Source organism: Suillus discolor (genome assembly GCF_016758755.1).
Source record: "Suillus discolor strain FC423 chromosome Unknown F5147scaffold_27, whole genome shotgun sequence".
NCBI classification, from domain to species: domain Eukaryota; kingdom Fungi; phylum Basidiomycota; class Agaricomycetes; order Boletales; family Suillaceae; genus Suillus; species Suillus discolor.
Window position 1 is genome coordinate 49,597 of NW_024541274.1, and position 22,834 is coordinate 72,430.

At 47.2% G+C, this 22,834-nt stretch overlaps 7 protein-coding genes across 7 annotated transcripts; 1 reads left to right on the top strand and 6 right to left on the bottom strand.

The window, feature by feature from the left end:
• Window positions 1–1,607: 1,607 nt before the first annotated feature.
• On the bottom strand, window positions 1,608–4,126 carry F5147DRAFT_635797 (Metallo-dependent hydrolase; the record flags this gene model as incomplete). The annotated part of the gene is made up of 13 exons (XM_041432900.1): window positions 1,608–1,993; window positions 2,050–2,115; window positions 2,173–2,298; window positions 2,349–2,361; window positions 2,414–2,491; window positions 2,541–2,739; window positions 2,800–2,899; window positions 2,952–3,084; window positions 3,134–3,243; window positions 3,296–3,334; window positions 3,392–3,748; window positions 3,811–3,857; window positions 3,907–4,126. The coding sequence occupies 13 exons, from the start codon at window positions 4,124–4,126 to the stop codon at window positions 1,895–1,897; spliced, it is 1,587 nt and encodes a 528-aa protein (XP_041292819.1). The 3' UTR covers window positions 1,608–1,894.
• Window positions 4,127–8,416: 4,290 nt separating this feature from the next.
• F5147DRAFT_169515 (uncharacterized protein) lies at window positions 8,417–8,977 on the bottom strand. The gene is made up of 2 exons (XM_041428375.1): window positions 8,849–8,977; window positions 8,417–8,785 (listed from the first exon to the last, which is right to left on the bottom strand). Exon 2 carries the CDS (start codon window positions 8,758–8,760, stop codon window positions 8,494–8,496), a length of 267 nt encoding a protein of 88 aa, XP_041292820.1. The 5' UTR covers window positions 8,761–8,785; window positions 8,849–8,977; the 3' UTR covers window positions 8,417–8,493.
• Window positions 8,978–9,217: 240 nt separating this feature from the next.
• On the bottom strand, window positions 9,218–11,143 carry F5147DRAFT_773587 (amidase signature domain-containing protein; the record flags this gene model as incomplete). The annotated part of the gene is made up of 6 exons (XM_041441483.1): window positions 9,218–9,456; window positions 9,510–10,238; window positions 10,289–10,654; window positions 10,713–10,730; window positions 10,790–10,979; window positions 11,033–11,143. 6 exons carry the CDS (start codon window positions 11,141–11,143, stop codon window positions 9,218–9,220), a joined length of 1,653 nt encoding a protein of 550 aa, XP_041292821.1.
• A 970-nt stretch (window positions 11,144–12,113) lies between these two features.
• Window positions 12,114–16,606, bottom strand: F5147DRAFT_694726 (DNase I-like protein). Its single transcript, XM_041437325.1, has 25 exons — window positions 16,333–16,606; window positions 16,014–16,186; window positions 15,841–15,963; window positions 15,715–15,780; window positions 15,487–15,661; window positions 15,271–15,428; window positions 14,991–15,208; window positions 14,821–14,937; window positions 14,495–14,768; window positions 14,291–14,391; window positions 14,169–14,236; window positions 14,062–14,115; window positions 13,872–14,007; window positions 13,683–13,816; window positions 13,585–13,633; window positions 13,487–13,535; window positions 13,405–13,436; window positions 13,183–13,345; window positions 12,967–13,130; window positions 12,867–12,920; window positions 12,638–12,814; window positions 12,556–12,588; window positions 12,412–12,508; window positions 12,228–12,352; window positions 12,114–12,164 (listed from the first exon to the last, which is right to left on the bottom strand). Exons 1-24 carry the CDS (start codon window positions 16,524–16,526, stop codon window positions 12,249–12,251), a joined length of 2,913 nt encoding a protein of 970 aa, XP_041292822.1. The 5' UTR covers window positions 16,527–16,606; the 3' UTR covers window positions 12,114–12,164; window positions 12,228–12,248.
• A 464-nt stretch (window positions 16,607–17,070) lies between these two features.
• On the top strand, window positions 17,071–17,662 carry F5147DRAFT_773589 (uncharacterized protein; the record flags this gene model as incomplete). Its single annotated transcript, XM_041441484.1, has 4 exons — window positions 17,071–17,284; window positions 17,334–17,435; window positions 17,494–17,588; window positions 17,639–17,662. The coding sequence occupies 4 exons, from the start codon at window positions 17,071–17,073 to the stop codon at window positions 17,660–17,662; spliced, it is 435 nt and encodes a 144-aa protein (XP_041292823.1).
• A 190-nt stretch (window positions 17,663–17,852) lies between these two features.
• Window positions 17,853–18,786, bottom strand: F5147DRAFT_576740 (uncharacterized protein; the record flags this gene model as incomplete). Its single annotated transcript, XM_041431344.1, has 3 exons — window positions 17,853–18,261; window positions 18,312–18,496; window positions 18,559–18,786. 3 exons carry the CDS (start codon window positions 18,784–18,786, stop codon window positions 17,853–17,855), a joined length of 822 nt encoding a protein of 273 aa, XP_041292824.1.
• Window positions 18,787–20,664: 1,878 nt separating this feature from the next.
• Window positions 20,665–22,830, bottom strand: F5147DRAFT_694745 (glycosyltransferase family 22 protein). The gene is made up of 9 exons (XM_041437326.1): window positions 22,749–22,830; window positions 22,575–22,694; window positions 22,393–22,515; window positions 22,257–22,340; window positions 22,020–22,204; window positions 21,514–21,964; window positions 21,314–21,459; window positions 21,079–21,265; window positions 20,665–21,025 (listed from the first exon to the last, which is right to left on the bottom strand). Exons 1-9 carry the CDS (start codon window positions 22,753–22,755, stop codon window positions 20,745–20,747), a joined length of 1,584 nt encoding a protein of 527 aa, XP_041292825.1. The 5' UTR covers window positions 22,756–22,830; the 3' UTR covers window positions 20,665–20,744.
• Window positions 22,831–22,834: the final 4 nt, after the last annotated feature.

Genomic DNA, 22,834 nt, shown 5'->3' on the forward strand with positions numbered 1-22,834 from the left:
CCTGAAATTAGCCATCCGAGTCCCATGCCATGCCACCTGGATCTGTATTAATATTGCACATGAGGAAGTGTCGTGACGGGGCCCGTAAAGACTTTGCCGAGACTTGCAGATGCGATTCACGATCGAGGAGTCATCGACATCTTTATATTTGGCTTCCAGATCACCATATGTTGAATTATCGCCGGGGATCAGAGGCGTCCCCCGAGCTCGATCAAATCTAGACTATACTGTGGCAGTGAGCTGTCGTGGATCGCGCAACTCGTTTGGCGGTTCATGCAAACCATTCCTCGAGTCGATCGCAGCTGAAAGTATAAGATATCGAGGCGAACTTCAAGTTGACGGTGTTGCATCCTTCATATATCAGGAGCATAAAGGCGAAGAGAAAGCACAGGAAAGCACTAAATTTTGCCATTAGGATTATAATAACTACGATTAGCGATTTACTAGCCTACATAACGAGTTCATGGTAAGCAATAGCAACCGGCTCGAAGACCACACTTAGAATGCCATAATAATCAGAGTCTGAGCGGCCGGTCTGTGTATTTCATCCCCAAATGGTTGCACAGCTGTAGTTGGCTACGCAGCGCACCAGAAAAGCTGCCTGATCTTTACATGAGTGAGAACGAAACTTGATAATCATTTAGCAGTCGGTATCGCACACTGTCAAAAAGGCGCTCAGTGTCGGATACCATTATGATGGCTGTTGCCTGGGCTCCTCATGTCAGTCCTCATACAGAAAGAACGGACGTCTTATTGTCTGACTACAGGAGACTACGTGTCACCTACCGTATGCCGTAACCCTTTCCTAGTATTTTTCCATCAATAGAATATTGGGGACTGAGTAAGTCAAATCTAGGGTCTGTTGGCAACCAGCTGGCATTGTAAATACCTGTTTTAAGGATTATTTCAGGTGGATATGTTTCGCAAAAAACACAAGGATCTAGGACATAAAAGCAAGCGGTCGTCATCCTACTTTCCACGTCAGTTTTATTTTCATAATTCTAAGCCACAACTCACAAAGCGTTTCTCGATCGTCCTCGCCGTTCAATTTGAGCGTCGAAGTCTCTCGGTGCTGACGGTGACTATACTATCCCTTCCGGCTCAACTGCATATTACTGTGAAGGCAGTGTATGCGAGAAAGTATACAATAACCTATATGAAGGTGGCATAAGTATCACTAGATTTCATCCAGGATCTGACCCCATCACTCACCGGCGTGGCAGTCTGTGTATGTGTTTATGTGCGTGGTCCAGTGAGCTACAGGATTGCAGTTGTAAGCGGTTCCTAGAACCCAAATAACAGACATTCCAGTAAGATTGGTTCGTACACTATACACACTTTCGCGGTAAGGGAACATGCAAGTTACTGATGCAGCCCTTGATCTTCTGGCAGATGGTCTGGCAAGTGTGGCCCCAGCTGCTAGTTGTGAAATAACAATTCGATATTGGCAGAAACACCTTTGACAATAATAAAGGTTTCAGCGATAAACAGCATGCTGTCCTGCATATATATAGTTCAGCGTCAGCTTATATCACGAGTAATTTTAAGAGTTCGTAGTCAAATGAACTCACGGCGGTTGCAGTCATTATATTCAAGTTGAACCAACGACTTGAAAGAAGTCGATCACTTTTTCAATCATTCCGTACTCCGAAACGCAATTAGATAGACTGAAATAGCAGCAGGTATGGTATGCAGCAGTCCCTGAATCACTAGCGATTGCACGAGACCGGTAAAATAGTAGGGGTTTAGTCTGATAGTATGATTCCGTGTGTTCGGGTGGAAGCGTCATAAGGAGCACCCGCACTTTAAGGTTTGATAAGTTTACGTATTTCTACAATATCCATTACAAAGCTAATTTTTGTATTGTATTTCGGAGAGCCAAAGTTTTACTGGATCACGGATCCATCGCCGCAACTTCTTCTACGAATTTGGCCCACCGTCTTTCCCATGCATCCATAGCGGTGCGCTTGCTTTGTTCATCTAGCATGGAATACTACCCAGGGAACATAAGACAATGCAAGAGACAAGCCTGTCAAGGGCATGACTTACCGTAATACTGTCACGGGCCATGTGGCCAAGAGCAAGGAGTCCCGTAACTTCACTTGCCACCAGTACCTGTCAGCGACTGATGAGTCTGGTTGCCCGCAGGAGACAAACAAGGAAGAGGGTCACCTGGAAGAAATCAAAGGACAGCCCCATGCTATTAAACATCGCAGGATCGTCGGAAGACAGTACCACAGGAATGCCTTGGTTCATTATTACCGGGAGGGGGTGCATAGGCATCGATGAGGTAAGACGCTATCATTTCTTGAGTCAAGGTAATCCGAGGCAACATACAAAAAACCTACCAATACTTCATTTCTATCGAAAGATGAAAATTAATTGAAGGTGTCTACTTGCACGATTCACTCACGATATAGGGCAGACTTCGATTGCTATTTTCTTCTCTCGACAGATTTGCATCAATTTTGGATGCTTAGCTAGCGAAAAGCTGTGCGATATGAGTTAGCGAGCGCTTTGTATCGTACAATGCACCTAACCCGTGTCCGATTCGCTTGGTTCCGAGAAGAATGGCATCATACAGGTTCATGTCCGCTGCAGTGCCATCACCTAGAGTTTCACCAGCATGGAAGATGAATGGGATGTCCGGATGCTGCTCGGCGAAACGCAAAAGTGGCTCTGCGTAATCAATGAGTGGTTTACACTCCGCCCCGTCCTCGTGGCCCACGAGATCAAATCCTGGCAGATAAAACTGTTAGATCTGGGTCTGCCGACTTACAACAAACCCGCGGGACTTACCAGCAATAAGGTCCGGGAATTCCTGCTTGAATTTGCTGCACTGTTCTAGTTCCGATTCCAATTCCTCGGAGGAGATAATTCTCAGGGTATTGTAGATAATCTAGGAAAAAGATCAGTCTGAGCTTGAGGAGGTTCGCCGAGACTAAGCTAACCTTCAACCCAGCGAAATCGTCTTCCCGACCTTTCGCCTTCAATTCCGCTTTGATTTCGTTCGTGACCTCCTGGAATATCAAGAGTAGTTCGCGTAATTCAAGTTTGGTCCTCGCATCCTCTGCGAGTATATACCTGACGAAACGTCAGGTATCTCAATCATAGACACGTCTTTCTGACTCACTTTTTGAAAAAACTAGTTCGTACCTCAATATACGAGATGCCATCACTTATTGATGAGCGAATGAACATCCGCAAGTATTCCTTTTGAATCGGCACGAAACGGATAATGGGCTAAGTTTTATCAGAACAGGCGCACATCTCGATTTCCAGTACACAAGCTCACATCAGTCACGCCAAAGGTACTTCCAAACTTCATCCAGATCTGCAAGTCTCGCATTGAGGACGTGTTCAGTAGGTTGTATGTTAATATGGAGCTCACTTTCATCGGTGTATTGTACGTATCGTACGCATCACTGGGATTGATCATAAAGGCGCTGAGCACCCACTTATCAAATCCGGCAGGGCCGCCTAGTGCAGGATCGAACAGCTCTCGCGCCTTCTTGATGGGAACCCAGTCACCGGTGTATAAAACATCCGTGATACCAACTACATCGGTAGCAGGATACTGTTCCACAGGGATTGGCTGGATTGTAGGCAGCACAGTTTCGAGAGAAGCTGCGTCCAACGGACCCAGGACGCGGATATGTATCGCGGGATGACTCAGTGCCAGATCAAGAAGTGTTTTTGCCTCCACCGAGGCGTTCTGGTGCACATGCAATAGCCCACCCTTTGGCATCTACGGGGAAATTGCGATCGAGATGATCGGTGACGAGCAACACGGTAATTCGCTACGCTTACTTTGGAGACTATTTCATAGAGTTTCGTCTGTAAAATGAGGTCTTTGCCTGTACACAGATGTGAGAAGAAGTGCTAAGCGCGAGCCAAGCACCATACCATTCAAGAATTCCATCCCTGGGTAGGGGTGAGCGACGTGTTCGTGATCAATCCCCCAAACAGTGGTAGCTTCTTTAGCACGGATGGAGCGTACAACTTTATCTGCCTTCAGTTCAGCTGCAGTGTAATTCGAGCGAACATGGTCTGTTCGCAACGCCCGGTCCTCTGTGATAAGTTTCTCACGTCTTTGTAAATAGTCAGCAAGCATTGAGGGGGACATTGGCGAAGAGAAGGATGATGGCAGTTTACAGGAATTCGATGGCTTTATAAATGATTTCGCTTGTGGCCCTTGGTGGTACTGGCTTGGATCAACATCCATTGGCGTATTGTCGATGTCAAGGCGCCTGCACAAAAAAAAACAATGGCGGGCCATGGAAGGACCCACAGAAGAATAGTGTGATAAACCAATTGGAATTGTGGCTCAAGTGTGCATTGGCCATCTGTCTTAGCACCGCCTTAGTTAATAGTATACGACCTAGTAGCCGGACTGTTCAACTAAGGTTGGAATGTACAGAGGAACCTCAACTTACATGGCCACCATGAGTGGTCCAGGACCTGCCAGTGTGCAATAAGATACAGCGAGGAAAGTGTCCCACAGGCCATGATACATCGGGCACAGCAGGCCAGCGATGATACACAGGATCAATATTTGTGTCTAAAAAAAAGCAAATTTCAGAGTTCAATATGGGAAAGCGGACTTTCCAGGTAGGCCAACAATGGCAGTGGTGACGTGTCTGCGGTGGAGGTCGCAGAGGATTGAGTCTTCCAAAAAGAAAATACACAAACTACTATCATTGGGTAGACTCGACATGTTGGGATCACTGTAGGCACCTGAGGTAGACTGAATTCGAAATCAGGGGAGGCACGGAGTTTGAAATCTGCAGTTGCCGATTGTGCCGTGTTGGGTAAGTCGATGTTATTGTTCAAACCTGTTCAACTCGGACACTAATCATTTGTTCGTACCGTATACTTGCATGCAGTCATAGAGACCAATCCGAAGGCCCTTACACAAGCTGCGACCCTTGATGATGAACGGAAAGAAAAAGCCAGCTGTGGGCCAATGCACGGAATACCATCATTGTTGAAAGACAACATGACTACGTTGTACTACGAAGTTGAAGGTGAGGTCACACTTCGCGTTGCACACATGTACATGCACATATGCAACACCAATAGATTGATCTTGATAAGGAATGAGTACTGAGTACTACTGCAGGTACATCCCGCCCTACTGGCTACATCCCAAAATCTTTGTGGCTCCGTTCTTGGTTCCTACGCATTGCCGAGTCCTGTTTCTCGAGACGCATCTGCTACAGCAGCAAAATTACGTATGGGCTGGCGCGAGGCCTATTCCACTTCCTCGTAGATTCTCAGGGCATGGGGGGCAGACTTGTTGTCCGTACTATCCGAACGCTGATCCGTTTGCTTCGAGTTCCGGAAGTGATGTTGGGATGGTTGTCGGGAGAACAATGTTGTATGAAGGGGTGGTTGACAGAATGACGCAGAGGGGAAATCCGTGCAAGTGATAAGAAAGTGTTCAAAGTCTGAATGCCTCGCTCAATTAGAGAGTCGTGAGGACAGTCGCCTCAAGTCGTGCGTCAAGAGTGCGCTTAATATTATTTTTACCTCCTAGCGTGCGAGACCCATCAAGCAAGGACAACAACGTATTCCATGAACCCGTTTCGTGGAAGAAGTCGACAATTGAAGTTATACCCCTCATGCGAATCGTACTGGACCACCTGTTGGCATCTTCTGCAGGAGAGGCTGTTGGAAAAGTAGTACGTAGACTATCTATATTTATTTTAACCAACATGCAAATGATGCAATGCAGTCTCCAATCAACGAAAACAGCCGCGGGCGCGCACCTCCATCTGGTTCAGTCTTCAGTACCAGTGTCGTCGTTTAGGGATCCTAGCCTTCGTTGTCAGATGGCATCATGGAGACCACTGAGTCTGTTGCTTTGGACACAAACAAAGGGCTGGACAACTGCCATTCTCGTTATTGTATTCCTGAATTGGAGTGTTTTCACTAGGCTGGAGCTTGTGGGTTCAGGTATGTCCATGTTCTGCTGCCTTGGGGAAGAACGAAGACACTGACTAGTACTAGCGCTTTAATTCATTCCAATGTTTGTTGTTCCCGTTTATGCTGATTGACCAACGCCGCGTTTGTGCCATGTGGATTGGCCCTCGACATTTTAGACCCCAGATTGTTGTGCACAGTGTTCTCGCTTCGCGAATACTATTTAGTCTTCAAGCGAACAGCCTGGGAGCAATCGGTCATCCCCACATACCTATCGACGAATGCGCCGGAAATGCAATCGATTCCAGATGGGTTTCAAGCGTGGCATGAAGGCAGAGAGACATTTACTGGTGCTGGCCAACCAGATCACGCTTAGATGTGCTAATAATTTTGTGGGTCCCATGGATAGTATTGTCATTTTAGTTGGCTGACTATGAATTGCTCGTCTCCTAGTTTCCCTTGTCGTTGCAACGGGGATGTCGATTGCAGTGGTCCATGGAAGGGATAGTAGCGTAGTCAGCCAATTAACATCGTTGACCGGTCAAACCATAATGTCAGAAATGGCTTTAGCTGGAGCTCTGTTGAACCTTCGACAGCCCCTCGAACTCGACTTGAAGCTCAGTGAACCACAAGTAAGACTAGGCACAATCGACATCCACATTGCTCGAACAATACAAAAACTTGTCCCAAAACAACTGTACTGATTGACTAGGCATTGCACTGTCAACCATGGTACCAAAGCGAAAGCAGAAGCATGACTTAGTACTGTCCGCGCGTGCCCTTCGTACTGCCGGCTCGATTTTGTAACCTAACTGACAATCAAGCAGGACATTTTTCCATCCTAAGGCGCGCAGGTGAGTCATGCGGTTGAATCCTGGTTGCACAGCGACCTGCTCATACTCACGTTATTAAGTCCACAAGTCATGCCTGTGCAGCAGTCCGCAATTGTTTTGCAAGGTGTGTCCAAACACTGTGCACTGGCATGCATAGATGCTGTCAAAGCAGCAACAATGGCGATGAAGGAGAAACGCATTTTCTGTGCGAGGTGATATGGAATCTTCTGAGGGGATCTTGAATAGTATCTCTGAGGTTGGGGGGACACTGTAGGACGACGGCCAGCTTTTATATCCTGCATACACTTATGGGCACGATTCTGATCAATCTGGCAGAATTGTTATGGCTCAGGTCAGACGGCAGAAATTTCGGTAGAACCTGCAGGAGCGTGTTCAATTACGACCCTTGTATCACAACCTGCCATCACTGGGGCCATAATTAGTATAGTAGTTTTTATTTTATTTTTTAAATCCAATTTTTTGTCCTTTGGGGTCTGTGACCCTATGTCGGACATAGCCCTAGTATAGTAGTTCATGATAGTGAGTTCTCTCGCATAAATCACTCGCTTGAACCATCTCTGGCAGCACTCCACTCTTTGCAATTCAGAAATACAAATTTCTCCACTCATGCTATTTGCGTGCTGCGGCTAGTCTTGAAAGAACAACCGGTTCATTCTGCGACCTGGTGTCCACTGCCTCATTCATACCAGCTTCACTAAAGATTAATTAATATTGATCTGTAAGTATCGGCGAGAATGATGCTAACTTCTTGACTTTGTCGTTGCACTGGCAGGGTCAGTGCAGGTTCAAATGATGAAGCGAAGAGTGAGGGGTTAGGACGAGAGGCCGGTGATTCGAGCGAGGGTTCTGTCATTACGAAGAAGATTTTGTTTTGTTTTGTTTTTTGTGTTCTTGAAGTTTATTGTCCGTTGGGGCGAAGCCCTATACTAGACAGTACATGCGTTAAGTAACTAGTGATATACATATTTAAAGTACGAGGGGGTGACCGTGATAATGGTTCAGGCGCGTTTAAACGCGAGAACGGGGACGCCAACTGAAGGCGGGTCTAGGGTGGTATGTGTGGGAGCAGTTCTACGTTGAGCCACTCCATCCTTCCTTTGGCTCGGGGGGTGTGACATCTCCGAAGGTCTTTTCTATCCTTCTGGTACGTGCGATGTACTTCAGAAGCTCTCTGTTTCCGTATTGGGTGTTGAGGAGGAATTGTAGTTGGCTTGCCTGGGCGCCGGCCTCAGCCCGGAGGGCGGCTCTTTGTCTGGCATATCTGTTGTACGTCATCACGGAGAATTGTTGATGCCTGCAGGCAGGTTATGATTCAATGGTCGTTGTTAATCGAATACGCTCCCGCAGGTTCTGCCGAAATTTGTTCCATGTGAACAAAGTTCCTATCATTGAATGGATACTAACTGCTTATACATAGGCCTGACTCAGCGGACCGCGAACGAAGCAGTGGTGCACTGTTCTTGAAGAAGTATATCAAGTTGCACTCTTCAAGTTCTAACTGGCTTACCGATGCTGCATATTTGAACCATGGCTTCGTTCCATCGTCTCTAAGTCCGTCTGAGTCAGGCTGGGGTCGATCGGTTGGTACTCAAGTTCTGGAGCGGTCAAACCATGTCTATTGTAAGTACACAACCGCTTATTACCTCCTGTGACGGCAATATTTGAGGTGTACTAACAAATAGTTCAAAAGACTAGAACGAACAGTGATCGAACTTCAAAATAAGTCGCGGCAAATCGGCAAATCGAACCGTAACCTATCGTCCACCATACAGGAGAGGAGTAGTACGTAGACTGTTCGGGTCTGAGGCTCATCCTCATAGTCCTCATCTTCGTGGCCCTCCTCGTCAAGGACTTGTTCGTCGGGTGCGTAAAAGACGCAGGAAGCACCTCGTGATAATTGCAAAGCAGCTAGTGTCTGGAACATGTTCATCCAACGGCGAAAGGGGCCTACTGCTGTACCGATGCTTCTGATCTGTAACATTGCTGGTGTGCTGCTGCCTGAGGCACTAGCATGGTGCGAGGAAATATCAGCATCACGAGATGAATGTCGAAAGGTTAAGGAAACCTACATGTTTGCTTTGTGTTGCGAAGACGTCTACAAGGGGAATCCTATGTGGGCGAGAAGGATGACCATGGGGAGCAGGTGAGTGGGAAAAGAGACGAGCTACTACTGTATTCTTGATTCTGGAGCCTTTGGCGTGGCGCGTGGTAGTAGCATGCAGCCGTCTTCTTACCACACGTAATCAGTTTGTCGCGGAAAATTGGCGTAAATGTTTGCTTCTGAACAAATTTTACTGCTGCTCGAGCAATAACGATTTTAGGATAGAGAGATATTTCAAAAACTTGAATACATGACTTGAGAGTGTCTATTATTAGACTCACGGTAAGCTCGAACATCTGCATCAGCATCGTATGACAGTGTGTTGTTAAAGCCACGTTCACAGCTGGGACATAACGTCCGTTAATTGGGTTCTAGGAATCGCATCATCATAGGCCCTCCTTTGAAGTCTCACATGGGTAGCCTGCTCAAACGCATACGCATAGCCGATGAGCTTGAACTCGCTATACGCGGTTCCCATAAAAACAATTCCAAAAGGAAGTCCTGGGGCTTGCGTATAAACTGGCGATGGCGTCACAGGTAGTAACTCGACGTCATCTGGCTGGAATCCGAGGGGCACTAAATATCAGATGTATTTGAGTAGGGTTGAGATTGCAGTGAGAAGTACTAACCTGAAATTAACGGATACCCTGCGATTGCCGTGGGTCCCGATGCATTTTCGGTTGGTAGAATTATAGCATCGAGATTGAACTGGGCCAGAGTGGCATCAATTCCTCTCGTACGTCCCAAGTCGAAATTCTCGGCTAGTGCCGAAAAGTAGGCGTCATCAACTTGAGAGGCTTCCGATTGCTTGAATCTAGATATCCTGGCTAAAAGCATATCGCGTATGAGATGTGAGCCGACATACTGCGATTGGTCATTGTAAAATGGTGGTGGAAGGTCTAGGTCCGCACGTTTCTCGCTGAATTCTATCAATGCAGCGAGAGTCTTGACGCCTGTCGGAACGTCGACAAGTTCTGATAGGTATTTGTTAAGATCAACTTTAAAGTCCACGTCCAGTACCCGCTTCTCCGCCTTCGATGTCAGTAGTTCTTCTGTATCAGGGAAATCCGCAGGATCAACGATCTCCGCGCCCAAAGCTCGAAAGACGTCAAGAGATGAGTTGAAGGTCTCCTCTATGGCCTTGGTATTGCGGATGAAGGAACGAGGCACTCCAAGACGAACACCTTTAAGGGCGTTCTTGTCGAGCGCTTTCATGTAGTCTGGGACTAGTCCGGGCTGATGTAAAGTGACTTCATCTCGAGGATCAGGCCCAGCCATGAAATTCAACAATAGCGCGGCATCAGTGACAGAACGACACATCGGGCCAGGAGTATCTTGATGAGATGAGATAGGTATTACTGGCGTTCATAATCAGTCAGGGCAGAAAGGCCACCACTAAAAAATTTACCGCCTGAGCGAGATACCAGCCCGACGGTGGGCTTGATGCCCACAACATTGTTCCTGCTACTTGGAGAGACAATAGAGCCATGAGTTTCTGAGCCAAGTGACCCAGCTGCGAGACCAATGGCCATCGCAACGCCACTTCCGGAGCTCGAAGAAGACGGATGTGCATTCGGGTAGTAGGGGGAAAGAGTTTGTCCCCCGCGCTCTGACAAGCCATTGGGAACTTGTCCCTTTAAACGACCCCACTCGCCCCTCATACCGGACCACTCAGAGAGGTTTGCTTTTCCTATAAATATAGCCCCAGCTTCACGTAATTGTGCGGCAGCAAATGCATCCCGAGGAACGACAGAACCCAGCAGTGCGTAGGAACCTAGGATACGCCCAAAAGCTGTTATCTACAAAATGGCAGGCAGAAGCACAGAATGTACCTGCAGTCGTGTTCATTCCTTATTCGGATATCGACTTATTAGTACTGCATGTACACATATAACACAGAGAATCTCACCTTCTTCGTGCAGCGTAGCAATGTTATCTTTCAATAATAATGGTATTCCGTGCAATGGCCCACGGCCGCCTTTGCCTTTCCGCTCGTCGTCAAGGGCCGCAGCTTGTGATAAGGCTATTGGATTAGTCTCGATGACCGCATGTAATGCAGGACCCTTTAAGTTGACTTCCTCGATTCTGTTCAAGTAGGCCTGTGATTGATTAGACGCTGCATCGGATACGTACTGGAACAGTAAGAGTCTACCTTGACAAGTTGAACACTAGTGAAGTGTCCTTTGACTAGACCATCTTGAAGTTCTACGATTGAAGCCTCGTAAAGATCAGGCAAAGCGACACTGGATGCCTTGAAACTCATCAGATTCGAGTGGAGGAAAGATAAGAGCCAGACCTACTAGGTTCGCTGTTTTGGGAAAACGGTCAAAGATAACTTAGGTAGTCACATTCACGGACACCCGACAGTTATGATAACCCAAATATGAATCCTGGGTAAAGGAATGACTGTCTTTTGTCACGGGTCCTTGAGTTGAGAGGATCGTGAGAACATTTCATGATGAAGGCACGCAGTCTCCACAGACAGCAGGCTGTTATAGAGCCTGGACACAGGCTAACTCGTTGCTGGTCCATTCAAAATTATGACGCTTATCCTGGCATACTAGCACTTCGATTCTCGGAAGACTCTCGGAAGCTGGCCGTGGTAATGACACAGTGCCTTCAGGTGTGGCCCAGTGGGATGTCCAAGCGGATGTCATTCTGCTCTTGAGGCCTGGCTAGGGGGACATCTGCGCTGGTTTCCTGGATAATAAAAGACAAAACCATCGTAACTGCATTCAGTTTCATGAATCATGGATGACCGCGCCACGACAATCTATGAGTCACTCAAGACTGTCGGAGCTCTTTCAAAGGGCACACCGGTACCATCTATGGTCTAGTACTCTTAATACCTGTTGCATGTCTAACACCTCTCGCCCACCTAGACCTTTGTCTACAAGTGACCCACATGTTTTCTTCACTTTCTACGCAAGCTCCTTCCCTCCTCTTCTGGTACGGACGCGGTTCGCACCGATGAGCCTCGTCCACTAGACGTGTTTTTCAACCTATTTGCTATCCAGTTGATTTGACGGTTCCGTTACAGTTCCCTACTACATCCATGTATAATGAAACACTACAGCGGGTGCTATGGTGATATCCTGATACGCAACGAAGACTATGTTTCCCCTCTCCTCTCCTTCCTCTAATCCCGGCATACGCCTAGGGATTGTCCACGCCGGACAACACGAAAGCAGCTGCTTTTGTTTCTGCTTCCAACTGATTTCGAACTTGTTCTCCGTCCGATATCTTATAAATTTCATTGTTGCTAGTTGCATGTATTGTCCTGCCTATATTTGTATCGAATTCATGGTCACTACAAATCCAAAGCGCTTGAGATATATCCACAGGACCTCTGGGATGTCGCGTGTATGTCACCCAACAAAATGAAGCAAAAACTTCCGTTTTCCGATTGGAGACACGGGAGTGTAAAGCCCTGTTGAGTCGTCCCGCAGTAATACTGATGCAAATACAGTCGCTATAGACCTCGTTCAGCAGATATTCTAATGAACTCTGTATAATACATGATAGACGCACCCAGCCTTTCTGCCATTTCCGCTTGATTCGTCGATGATTGTGACGACAGTTTTTGCAGGGACATATAATGGAGGAATGCAGTAAGCGAGATCCATACCTAGAAAGAGTTAACGAGAGGCGTGTGCACTATGTGTGGAATCTTACATTGACTGATTCAGGAGGAAATTCATCCAGCAGCTGGGACTCGCGTAAAGACTATTCGAGACGCTGGAGTTTGTGAACGTACCTCGAATGCTTCGTCTCTACTTGTCATTTGCAGACACCGCGCATGGAGGTACGGGGGCACCACAGGATCTACCAACGAGTCCAATAACTGTACCAACGTAGATACAATGGCAGTCGTCAGCGGACCGTGTTCTCCTCCAGACTGGGGGGATGGAAATTGATCTCCTGTATCAAGACACTATAAACAGTTATTAACAAATGCATGAATGTCGAAGATGACTCGCAAACACCTCTCTGATGTTTATGCATATGCTCTCTTCAATAAGACCATTGAATAAATCACTCTAGAGCGACGTTAGGACATGCAGTTAGAACCTTTATGGCACGAACTGGATCGGTGACATAGGTCATCAACCAATTGATCAATCTCATGACCTCCCTCGGAGCGTTCACTAACTGCTGTGCAGGTACCTGATCGTTCGGAGACTTCATAGATCGCACGGGACAGGGAAGTCGTGTAAGTCTGGCAAGCTTGTTTGCGAAGCAAGTATGTTCTGTGTTCGTCATCTCCAGTGAGTGTATCAGGCTGAACAGGAATGGACGTACGGTATTCGCCGGTGACCGAGATAAAGTGATCTTTCCCTAGAGCAGTGTGCAATATGAGGGTAAAATCCAAGCGGGGCGGTAAAAGATTCAGTCGTGACGCAGACGAGTTATCGACAAACACTGTGACGGTGATAGTCGACGATTCACCCGGACGAAGTAGGCCCTGCAAAGAAAGAAGTTTGCGGTTTAGCCTTAGCTTGACAGTATGAGGATGCCTCGTACCGCCACGGGATCAATCTTAAGCCATTGTGGACCTTTAATACAACATATCAATTGCTGATATAAGAGCTCAGGTATTACTTACAGATTGGCTGTTCAGCATCTGCAGTGACAAATCGGTAAACGCAGGGGATCTGGAAATCATAATCATCAAAGGCTGCGCAAATTACTGAGTCAACTTGCCTGTCCATTATTCTGAATGGATAACGTTTGTCTGATTGGACGCCTGTAGCTTTGAGCCAAACTTCAGTCATCACCAACTAGGAGGTGCAAGAACCTACTAGATTTTTCCAAAGTCCAATTTCATTGGCTGCAGCTTGATTTTCGGTGTTTTTGAAGAATGTTCCACGCCCCATAACTCCCGATACAGCTTAGAGGCGGCGATCTCACGTCTCTGCTTGTCAACAATTGATACCTGATAAACATCGAGCATGAATGGATCCCCATGGCATTGTGAACAGAAAACACACGTTTAAATCAAAATCAGCTGACACTGGACGGTGATCACTCAATGTTATTTGAGGATGGCTGCAGTATGAACGTTGGGTGACTGGAACACTTGGAGCCGACATATGTAATATGCGGTCCGTCCATGCGGGTTTGCGCCTAGCAGGATAAGTCAATTGCTCCAATAGTAAGCCAATTGCGAAAACCGCTCACTTTCGATCATATCCCAGAGAATCTTCTGATGTATTTGACGCATATCTGTACGAACTACCACGCCTAGCGATTGAATTTATGTAATTATTCGGCAGGAAACTACGCACGGCATATGTGTGATTGCATGCTCCGAGAACCCGGCAAATGCTTTCCTGCTTGCGATAGCCATCTTCAACTAAGTGCTCGATACAATCAGCACGGTGATCGATTATGTCAGTCATCATCTAACCTGATCATATTTTAGCAAAAGTGGGACGTTACCCGGGCCTGGAAAAGATGTTAGTAGTTCTCTGACGTCCCCGTCCGCAAGATCTATCCTGTAATTCAAATCTGTGACGGCCAAATCAATCATTCATCTCGTGAGGTAATAATCAACCAACCTCCCTGAAGTTCCAAAAGTGTAAGTGAGGTAATGGAGAGGGCAAGTTACAACGCACCATCCAGAATAATACGTCACTTTCAAACAACCCAACAGGCCTTCTCGAAGTTTCCGATGCGGTATTCGCATAAGAATTAGAATCAAGTTCGTCAGGCTGATCAAAGACTAGACGCCTGGAAAGATCGTGGAAGTCAAAGTTTCGCCTCTCTACCATTTCATCGAATGCTGCGAGATGTGCATTAACGAAAGTGAGTACTGTGGGACTTGGGGAGATTTCTTGGGCTAAAGGTGTGTATGACATCCGTATCGCTGTTGCACCTTTATTGCCCTGCAGGATGAATGTTGATTAAATGCCACGGAAATCATGTTCATGCCTGTACCATAATGCCCATGATTCCTGCACCAGCGGTGCTGAATCTGATGTCACTAAAGCATGACAGACGCGACTTCTTCGCAATTGCTACGATCAGCATGCCAACCAGCTGTTTGGAAGCGAGCTGACGGACATTATATATCGTATTGCGGTAGATAAATAAATGAAACACGATACCTTCTCGTAGAGAATCCCTCTCTCACCCAACCCAGCCAAGATGGCTTCCACCCACGCATCTTCCTTGACGGTACTGGTAGCATACAAAAGGGCTTCGGTTGAAAGGTCCAGTTCTTGGAAGCCTAGTACAAGGAGATCTGGATCAGAGACCTTTGCGTCGTTGTTCAAACTTGCATGGGCTAATGTGGCAGAAGAAGCTCCTAGGCTGGTGGTCATCTCTTAATCAAGGAGTAAGGTGCAATCAATGACAAATTGACATGGTGACAAAAACGTCACTGACGTTCATCAACTGGGTTTGGAAGTATGTCGAGTGGTGATATGGCTTTCAAAGGCGAGATCCATCCAGATATCTCTGAATTCCGCTTCGTTGGTCTGAGCCAGGGAGATAGGTCCTGCGACGGCATTTTTCCATTGACATTGAATGTCCCTGTGCGGATGCTGTTCATGAGCGAAGTTGCCCGTTAAAATATTTCAAGAGCAGTATTAGCGAGCATACAGCAGGCGCGCCGATGACCCAGTGAAAGCTTCTTCAATAGCTTTGTTATAGATCCAATTTTCGCGAACAATGCTGATATCGTCCGCATCGTCTCCTGGCAGACCCGCACTTGCCGGCGAAAGTCGCGTATGCAACGGTACATTGACCATGCGCAAATCTACAGGAGATGAAAAGGCTAGTATCGAGTCAGTTCGTGTATTTACATTTACGTGATCGGAGGTATCGTACATTTCAAAGAGTTCTCTTGTGTGTAAAGTGATAGCCAAGAGAAATCAGCATCGAATTCATGTCTAGCTACAATTAGTAGATACACTGGTAAGTCAATATAGGGGACGTAAAAGAAGGACAGCTGACTGAACATGTCCTTCAAACGTCTGCATTCTGCGGTGAAGGACTGCAATTTCCGCGTATCTCGTGCGATCAAAGTATGGCTTCGTATTTCAGTAGCCAGCTCATACTTTATGGTCAAAGTAAGTTCTGTCGATGCGATGAGAATGCAGCTTATCGAATCAGCCGCATTTACACACCTGATCTCGACTGACATAGCGAAGCACCAGTCTCTCCCCCAGATGGGCGAAGGTCTAAAGTTTTTCGCCTTGCTTGTGCAACAGAGAACGAAAAACTTCCAGAGATCGGATACGCAACTTCAACACTCAAGTCCTCCATGGAGCGACCCGGCGTGCGCTTAAAAATCAGAACACTTCTCAGAGTCAGCACAAAGTTGAACGAGCGGAGCTTAGTAGAAGCATCTGTACGGCAGGAAAAGGACCCTGACGTATTCCGCTTCTGGCATGAAAACAACAGATCCTGCGCGAGAACCATTGACACAGGAAGCAAGTTACACACCTGCCTTCTTCATCTCCCACGTAGTCCCTTCTGTGCGATACAACGGCCAGAATGCGTCTGGATCGGTCATCTGTAGAAGAACTTGAAAGGTCACCGCGTTCTTGAAGTTGTGTGACCTCGACTTCGAGTGCCGCCTGGAGATTCTCAGATGATCGCAGAAGGGATTGAATTGCGGCTTCCATTGTCCCATTCATAGGTGGGTGGTCTAGACGACTTCACTTCCTAAAGAAATCTTCACCTGTTGTCAAAGGGTTATTGTAAGTACAAAGGTGTGATTAAAGCTCTGCTACCGTGGAGCCATGTGACTGATGTGACCACGTACGTCTTAATGATATTCTCACGTTTCCCCACAAAGTTCTTTCTTTGGAACTGGGGATAGGCAGCCTGTCCAGAGCCTCAGTGAGCGTCAGACGGCATTGAGGTCTGTCATAAACAATCAGGTTAGCACGAACGGCCGCAGCACCGTAGTGAAACCAGAAAGGTACAACCTATTGATTGACGTGCCCTAGATGGAACAAAAACTAACAAAAAGCCGTTGTGCCGGTCACGAGCCTCATCGATCGTAGAATTGTCTCGAATCTTTACCTTTGTAAGTTATAGTCACGGGTGGCGTGAGGCAAAGCACTGCAGGTTATAAAAGCAGACTACTACGTCTTCCGATTTCTTACATCCAATTTTATTTTCCCAACACACGACCACTTTGATCCCCAACAGACCTCATCACTACCAAAGCTCATCATGACTCGCACAGAACGCGCTGGCTTCCCTCGTGCTTTATTGCGGGATCGCTCTGAGTCCAAGTCCGGCCTCGACAAATCCGTTCGAAAGAATGGCAGTGGTCAACACAATTGGGGTAGTATCAACGATGAACGCTACCTTGAGGCCGCCGCACTTGCAGACGAGGAGGAGGAACAGTTCGAGGAAGATACCACAGGCCGGCAACGCAACAATTGTACGTAATGACTGCACTGTCATGCTCCACGCTCATCACGGTGCTCTAGCCGTTCACGAGAAGCCCAAACTCGAGAAGCGGATCAACTCCTTCACGGAGGAAGAAAGGGAGAGTGCTAGGCAGATTAGGAAGAACGCACTCAAGGCACAAGGTCGGTCACTGTGTGGAATGTGACACATGCAACAGCTAATTGTTATCTTGTCTATCAGACCTCGATTTGTCTATGATTGCGCGCACTTCTTCCGCTGCGTCTACATCTCCACCCACCAGGTCGCCTCCGGTCTCCATTACTGGCAGTGCGGAGGTACGTCGTTTTTTTGACGCCAGACAGAGGACCCAACATATTTGTGTCAGACTGCCAGCATAAGGTCAGCATGAAGCGGATGTGAAACTGTCTGCTCAACATTTCACTTCGTGTTGACGATTTACGTCAAAATTACCGCAAAACAACATACATAACACGCTTGTTCCTGTAATTGTACAAATTGTATTGTCACCGTTGAATTGTATTATGTCAAATACACTCCCCTCGGATCTTTGCCATACTGCGCACTCCACGTTACGTATTTCAAGCACCCGAGAACTCCCCATCTCCAAAGATGTTAGCAACGATTGCTGTCATAAATTCTTCATATCCCAGTGGCTGCCTCAAGTCTTCGAAATCTCTCAGAGTACCAGAGTCCCTCACGGTTTCCCTGCCAATCGCTATGAGCACCATGGTCTCCAGCCCAAGTTCTATTGCCTCGAGCACATTCAAAGGCTCCCGCCTTAAACAAAGCGCTACGTAAGAGGGCAACAGCCAGTCCCGCACGTCGTGCTTCCGCGCCAGGGCAATCTTCTGGATAGGATCGAGCGGTGGGAGGCACTCTAGTTCATGCAGCGCTCTCGCACGGATACGCTCCATTGCATAGCGGGTTGCAATCGACAGCAGTCTGATCCATTCATCTGCTGTCGAGAAAGGTGATGGTGAGATACCCCTGAGAGGTAGTTAGTTGATACGAGGTACGGTGATGTGTGAGAGGCATACCCATCGTATAGGAACTTGAGCAAAGCCTCAAACTCAGTGACTGTAACTTCAGGCAGGACGATAGGCTTGTCGTCAGTGAGTCCTTCAGGGCCGTCCTGGGTTGGAGGACACACAAACATAGTGCGAAACACATCCGACTCGCGCTGCAAAAAAAAGCGATGTACGCGGAATAACACCCCGTCTACCTATTGAATCACAATGATATTTAATGTGAAAATTCAGAAATGTAGAGATTTGGACTACCTACCAGGAAGACAGATAATTGATCCTGCAAATAAAACTCGGAGTGTCTCGGCGGAGAACCAGGCCGCAGCTTTGTAAAGAATGAGGCAATGCTTCTTACGGACTCGACCGGGCTTGCGACAACGGATGACTGGCCGAGGAGTCCAGGAAGTCTTATGTTCGGCGACCGTGAAGACCGGGAAACTGGTGAGCCAAACGATAGTTGAGAGGCCGAGGCTGAGAGAGGGCTCATCGCACGAGAGGCAAAGCCTTCCGATGACGGAACACGATACGGGACTGCCAATACTGGGTGAGAGAATTCTGGGGTACTGTCGAGACTTCTCCAGCTCATGATGATGTTTTGTGTTGTCGGGTTGGTTGACTTGAAGTAGGAGTAGTCGAGCGTCTTACTTATATCTTCGAGCTGTGGCAGACTGCGCACCACGTTATGACGAGGCATGCTTGATCCGCGTGCTTTTCATTGAACATGTAGCATGCAGCTCCTAGTGGGGCATGCGCACATAGAACCAAGTGGCCGGTGACCAATACATCGTTGGAAGATGTCACGGCATTCAAGTTCTCAGAAGCAAACTTGAAAGTAGCACAGAAGATAAACATTCGATCACAATGTACATACCACATGTGTCACAGCTCTGGCTTGAACATAACCATCAACCCAGTGTTAACCTCCGAGAGTCCTGATGTTTGACCATGAGCATAAAGGCTTCAACTGGCTAAAAAGGGTACGATTGAATGACAAAGTGTCGCCAGATAAAATCCTAATTGCTACCCCAGGCCATTAGTTCGGGCGTAAACAAAATGATGACCGTGTCGACGTCTTGCTGAAGTTATTTCATATATCATTTTATGAATGAAAATCACAACGCGGACTAGGGAGTCTTAGCCAAAGATGGGCCCCCGGCGGACGGAGTCGCGGTCGCGGCGCGCGGACTTTGTAAATTTAGCACATGCATAGTCACGTGCTGTCAGACCACATCTGCTTTCGGCGACAAGCCCTTCTTGACATCAAAAACATCCAGTCTGGTCTATTCGGCGACATCAAAGCTCCCGCACGTGCATAGAACGATGCTTTCTTCACATGATAACTTGAACTACCCTGAACCCAACTCCATTCGGAGGCTTCCCCTATCACTTCTACAGGAAGTATCTTGTTCATCATCATCGTTTTCAAGAATGTTCCGGCATCTTTTCAGTGACACGAACCACCATTTCAGTCAATGCTTCCGACACACACCTACTCTTCACACGGGTGTGCCGCCAATGGGGAGTCTTTGCCAGCTCAATAACAAGTATCTGGTCCCGCATCAATATTTCGCTTCCCAGACAACTCGCCGAAGCACTCAAGTCGTTCCTTCTGTCTCTTTTGCAGGTTTGGCTCGCCCGGTATGGAAGTAGACCTCTCCATCCGCATTGATCGCTCTTCCCACCGAAGCCGTTTCAAAATAGGATGCTGCGTTATAACCAGATAAATGTTGTGTTTCGCACAGGCTGATCCTCGCCTGATCAAGATCTTTTTTTCAGAGGAGGCGCTGGAAAACGGCAGTTGGAGTGTCAAGTGTATACGAATGGGATAAGTTAAATACACCATAACAGAGGACTTTTGAATGTTACCAGTCAACTCTCCCAAAACTCGATGCGCCAAATTTCTGTGGACTGACCTTTTCCCAGTCTACGTCATCTCCACCTCCAGAGCCCTTTGCCAGGATTATCGCTCCATTTCTCGCATCTGGAGACTGTTGTAGTGGATGCATTTGCACCACACTCTAGCAGTAAAGGCCATTCAACCACGCTCCCTTACCTCCATGTCTCCTGGCTTCTTCATGATGATCGGTGCAAGTTTTTCGACGTCTTTGATGGAGTTCATCTTCCCGTGTTGCAGATATTGGGGAACCACGAAGGGTAGAGACTATGGTAACGCTTGCAGCTACTGCATATTGCAATTTGTGAACGGGAGACTTTCAGACCGCCACATCTGTCAGTAGTAGCCGAGTCAGCACTCTGATATTGTAGTCTCAGATTGTGACGTGGTTGAATTATTCTATCACATTATGGCACACGATGTTCAGGCTCACCGGTTGACAAATCGCAAAGAAAATAATGTTTAGATGGTGCCGAATGGTTATAAGAGATGGAGACCAACGGTCAATTCTCTCAGCATTACCGCTCAATTCGCTAAAGTCCATGAGTGGTTCAAACAAAGACACAGTTACGTGACAAGGTATACACCCCTAAACGAAGGCCGTCAAGTACGCCTACATCCATGCTCTCCGAAATGTGGTCAAGATCGAGATGCGGAAAAATGGTCTGGTCTAGTTCCATACAGCCCGTAATTGCAGCAGGTAGCGTGTATCGCATGGCCACGGGAGTCACAACAAATGTTCTGTCGTAATCATCGACACTGAAGGATGCAGTAAGATCATCTTGGGACGCCCCGGCGAGATCAACGAAAGAAATTAAGCCAGTTGCAACATCTGAGTGATACTACATCAGCTGAACCTGCTTGCATCGAGGAAATGGGAGCAACCTTGTTCGTTAACGCCAAGGAGGTGGAGCGGTGGCATGTACGTCTTCCAGTAGATTATGTTTGTCCGCGTGCCGAGGGAAGCATTAGCAACCAAGGGATGGAGGTGGAATAGGGAAGGTACTACGCCCCCTTGATGTAGAATTCCAAATAGAACCGCAAGCACGAAGTTGAAGATGGAGCAGGATACCTATAAAGTTGTTAGCAGCCTCTGGCTGACTTCAATGTGTTAACATACCCAAAATGCTTTGCCAACATGGGCCAATTGTCCGGTATTTGCTATCAAGACAATAATAGGCAACAAAAGAGGCACCAAGAAGCGAGGTTCTTGATGAGGTTGCACAGATAGGACAGACAATGACAAAATGATCATTTGTATGATTGCTGTGAGTGGACAAAATGTGAGTGGTTACGAGCTGTCAATATACAAGCCCTTACTCGGGCGAAGAACGTCGACTTCAAATGATTTGTCATTTTTCTTATTAAACAATGTGGCGCTGTCCACAATCGCGCGCACTACTAGCCAAGTGATCCAGGGGCCGAACAACATCGGAAGGTTCACGAAAACGTGGAGCCAGCGTGAATGAAGTCCATGTTCTGCCAGATTTTGGGACGCGAAATTATACATGAGAAAATTAAAAGGTGTCACCACGATGTCGTCAAGGGTGCCTCGAAAATAGAGGGTGTCCACCACCAAAAATGCGGTACATGTCCCTGCTGCAGTGAATAACGGCGGGACGACAAGTCGCAGCCACCTGGTCACAGTTCTGGCATGTATAAACGTTCCAAGTGCAACCTGAAATGCGATGGGCGCCCCGAATATCAAGAAGGTTGGGCGAGTGAATATACCAGTCACGAAGGTTATGGCTAGCAAGTGGACATAATAACTCTGCCGGTAGATTAGAATCGAGATCCTCAAGAAGTCGAGAATAGCCAAAACGGACCTTATCCAGCATCTTTACCGAACGTATCTTGCGCAAGAACAACAGGCTCAAAGAAACAAGGACTGCCTCGATAGAATTCGAGAAGGGCCGAACCTGGAACGTGTTCATGACATGAGACGACGCCAGAAGCAGAAGACCAAGGCGTCGGGCACTCGGCGTCGGCACCAAACTCATCAAGCTGTAATCTAATAATGCTTTGAGTTTCATAAGCTGCAGAGATGCATTCCAACGATTTACCGATCAGCCCGGATAAGAACAAGAAGGCGGACCGTTCTAGTCGAAAGAGTAGTATTGGATGCACTCCCTGTATCAAGTGTTTCTCTAAACAGGCCGTGTAAGACATACATGACAGTTCTAGCACAAAATTTCTCACTGCTGAGGACCTTGGCAAACCAGACGGGGATTCCAGTTGTCGCAAATGCCGGTACTATGGAACGGACGGGAAGTACAGCAGACCATTCCCAAGTACGGATGGTATGGTAAGGTATGAGATCACCTTAAAGAATTTAGATTCTGGGATTAGAGTGGGAGGAGAAACACGAGGATCAGACTCACCGGAGGTCACTTCTCCATTTTGCATGTGTTCATCCGGGTGAATGTACCCAGTTCCAAGAAGCGCAAAGCATATCCGTAACGTCCATAGACCCACATATATCCATCTGAACGTACGTGTTGCTAACACCACGTTTCAATAAGCAAAGCTCGTGTAGGACTTGTTGAGCACCTAACAGATCATAAATAGTTTGCCAAGTATTGCACTTGGACTTGAATGTCGAGTACTTTTGGACGGATCAGAGTGGGCACGACACGCTGTC

Bases quoted from the DNA above. Each gene is read 5' to 3' on its own strand.
- F5147DRAFT_694745 (XM_041437326.1), bottom strand. The intron at 22,341-22,392 runs GTGAGAAATTTT...CGGCCTGTTTAG, and splicing joins GTTTGCCAAGGTCCTCAGCA to AGAAACACTTGATACAGGGA. The intron at 21,965-22,019 runs GTCCGTTTTGGC...ATCTACCGGCAG, and splicing joins CGGTAAAGATGCTGGATAAG to AGTTATTATGTCCACTTGCT.
- F5147DRAFT_694726 (XM_041437325.1), bottom strand. From the start codon at position 16,526: ATGAATGGGACAATGGAAGCCGCAATTCAATCCCTTCTGCGATCATCT. The intron at 15,662-15,714 runs GTACGATACCTC...ACTCGATACTAG, and splicing joins ACAAGAGAACTCTTTGAAAT to CCTTTTCATCTCCTGTAGAT. The intron at 12,589-12,637 runs GTACGTTCACAA...CGCGAGTCCCAG, and splicing joins GTAGAGACGAAGCATTCGAG to CTGCTGGATGAATTTCCTCC.
- F5147DRAFT_169515 (XM_041428375.1), bottom strand. From the start codon at position 8,760: ATGTTACAGATCAGAAGCATCGGTACAGCAGTAGGCCCCTTTCGCCGT.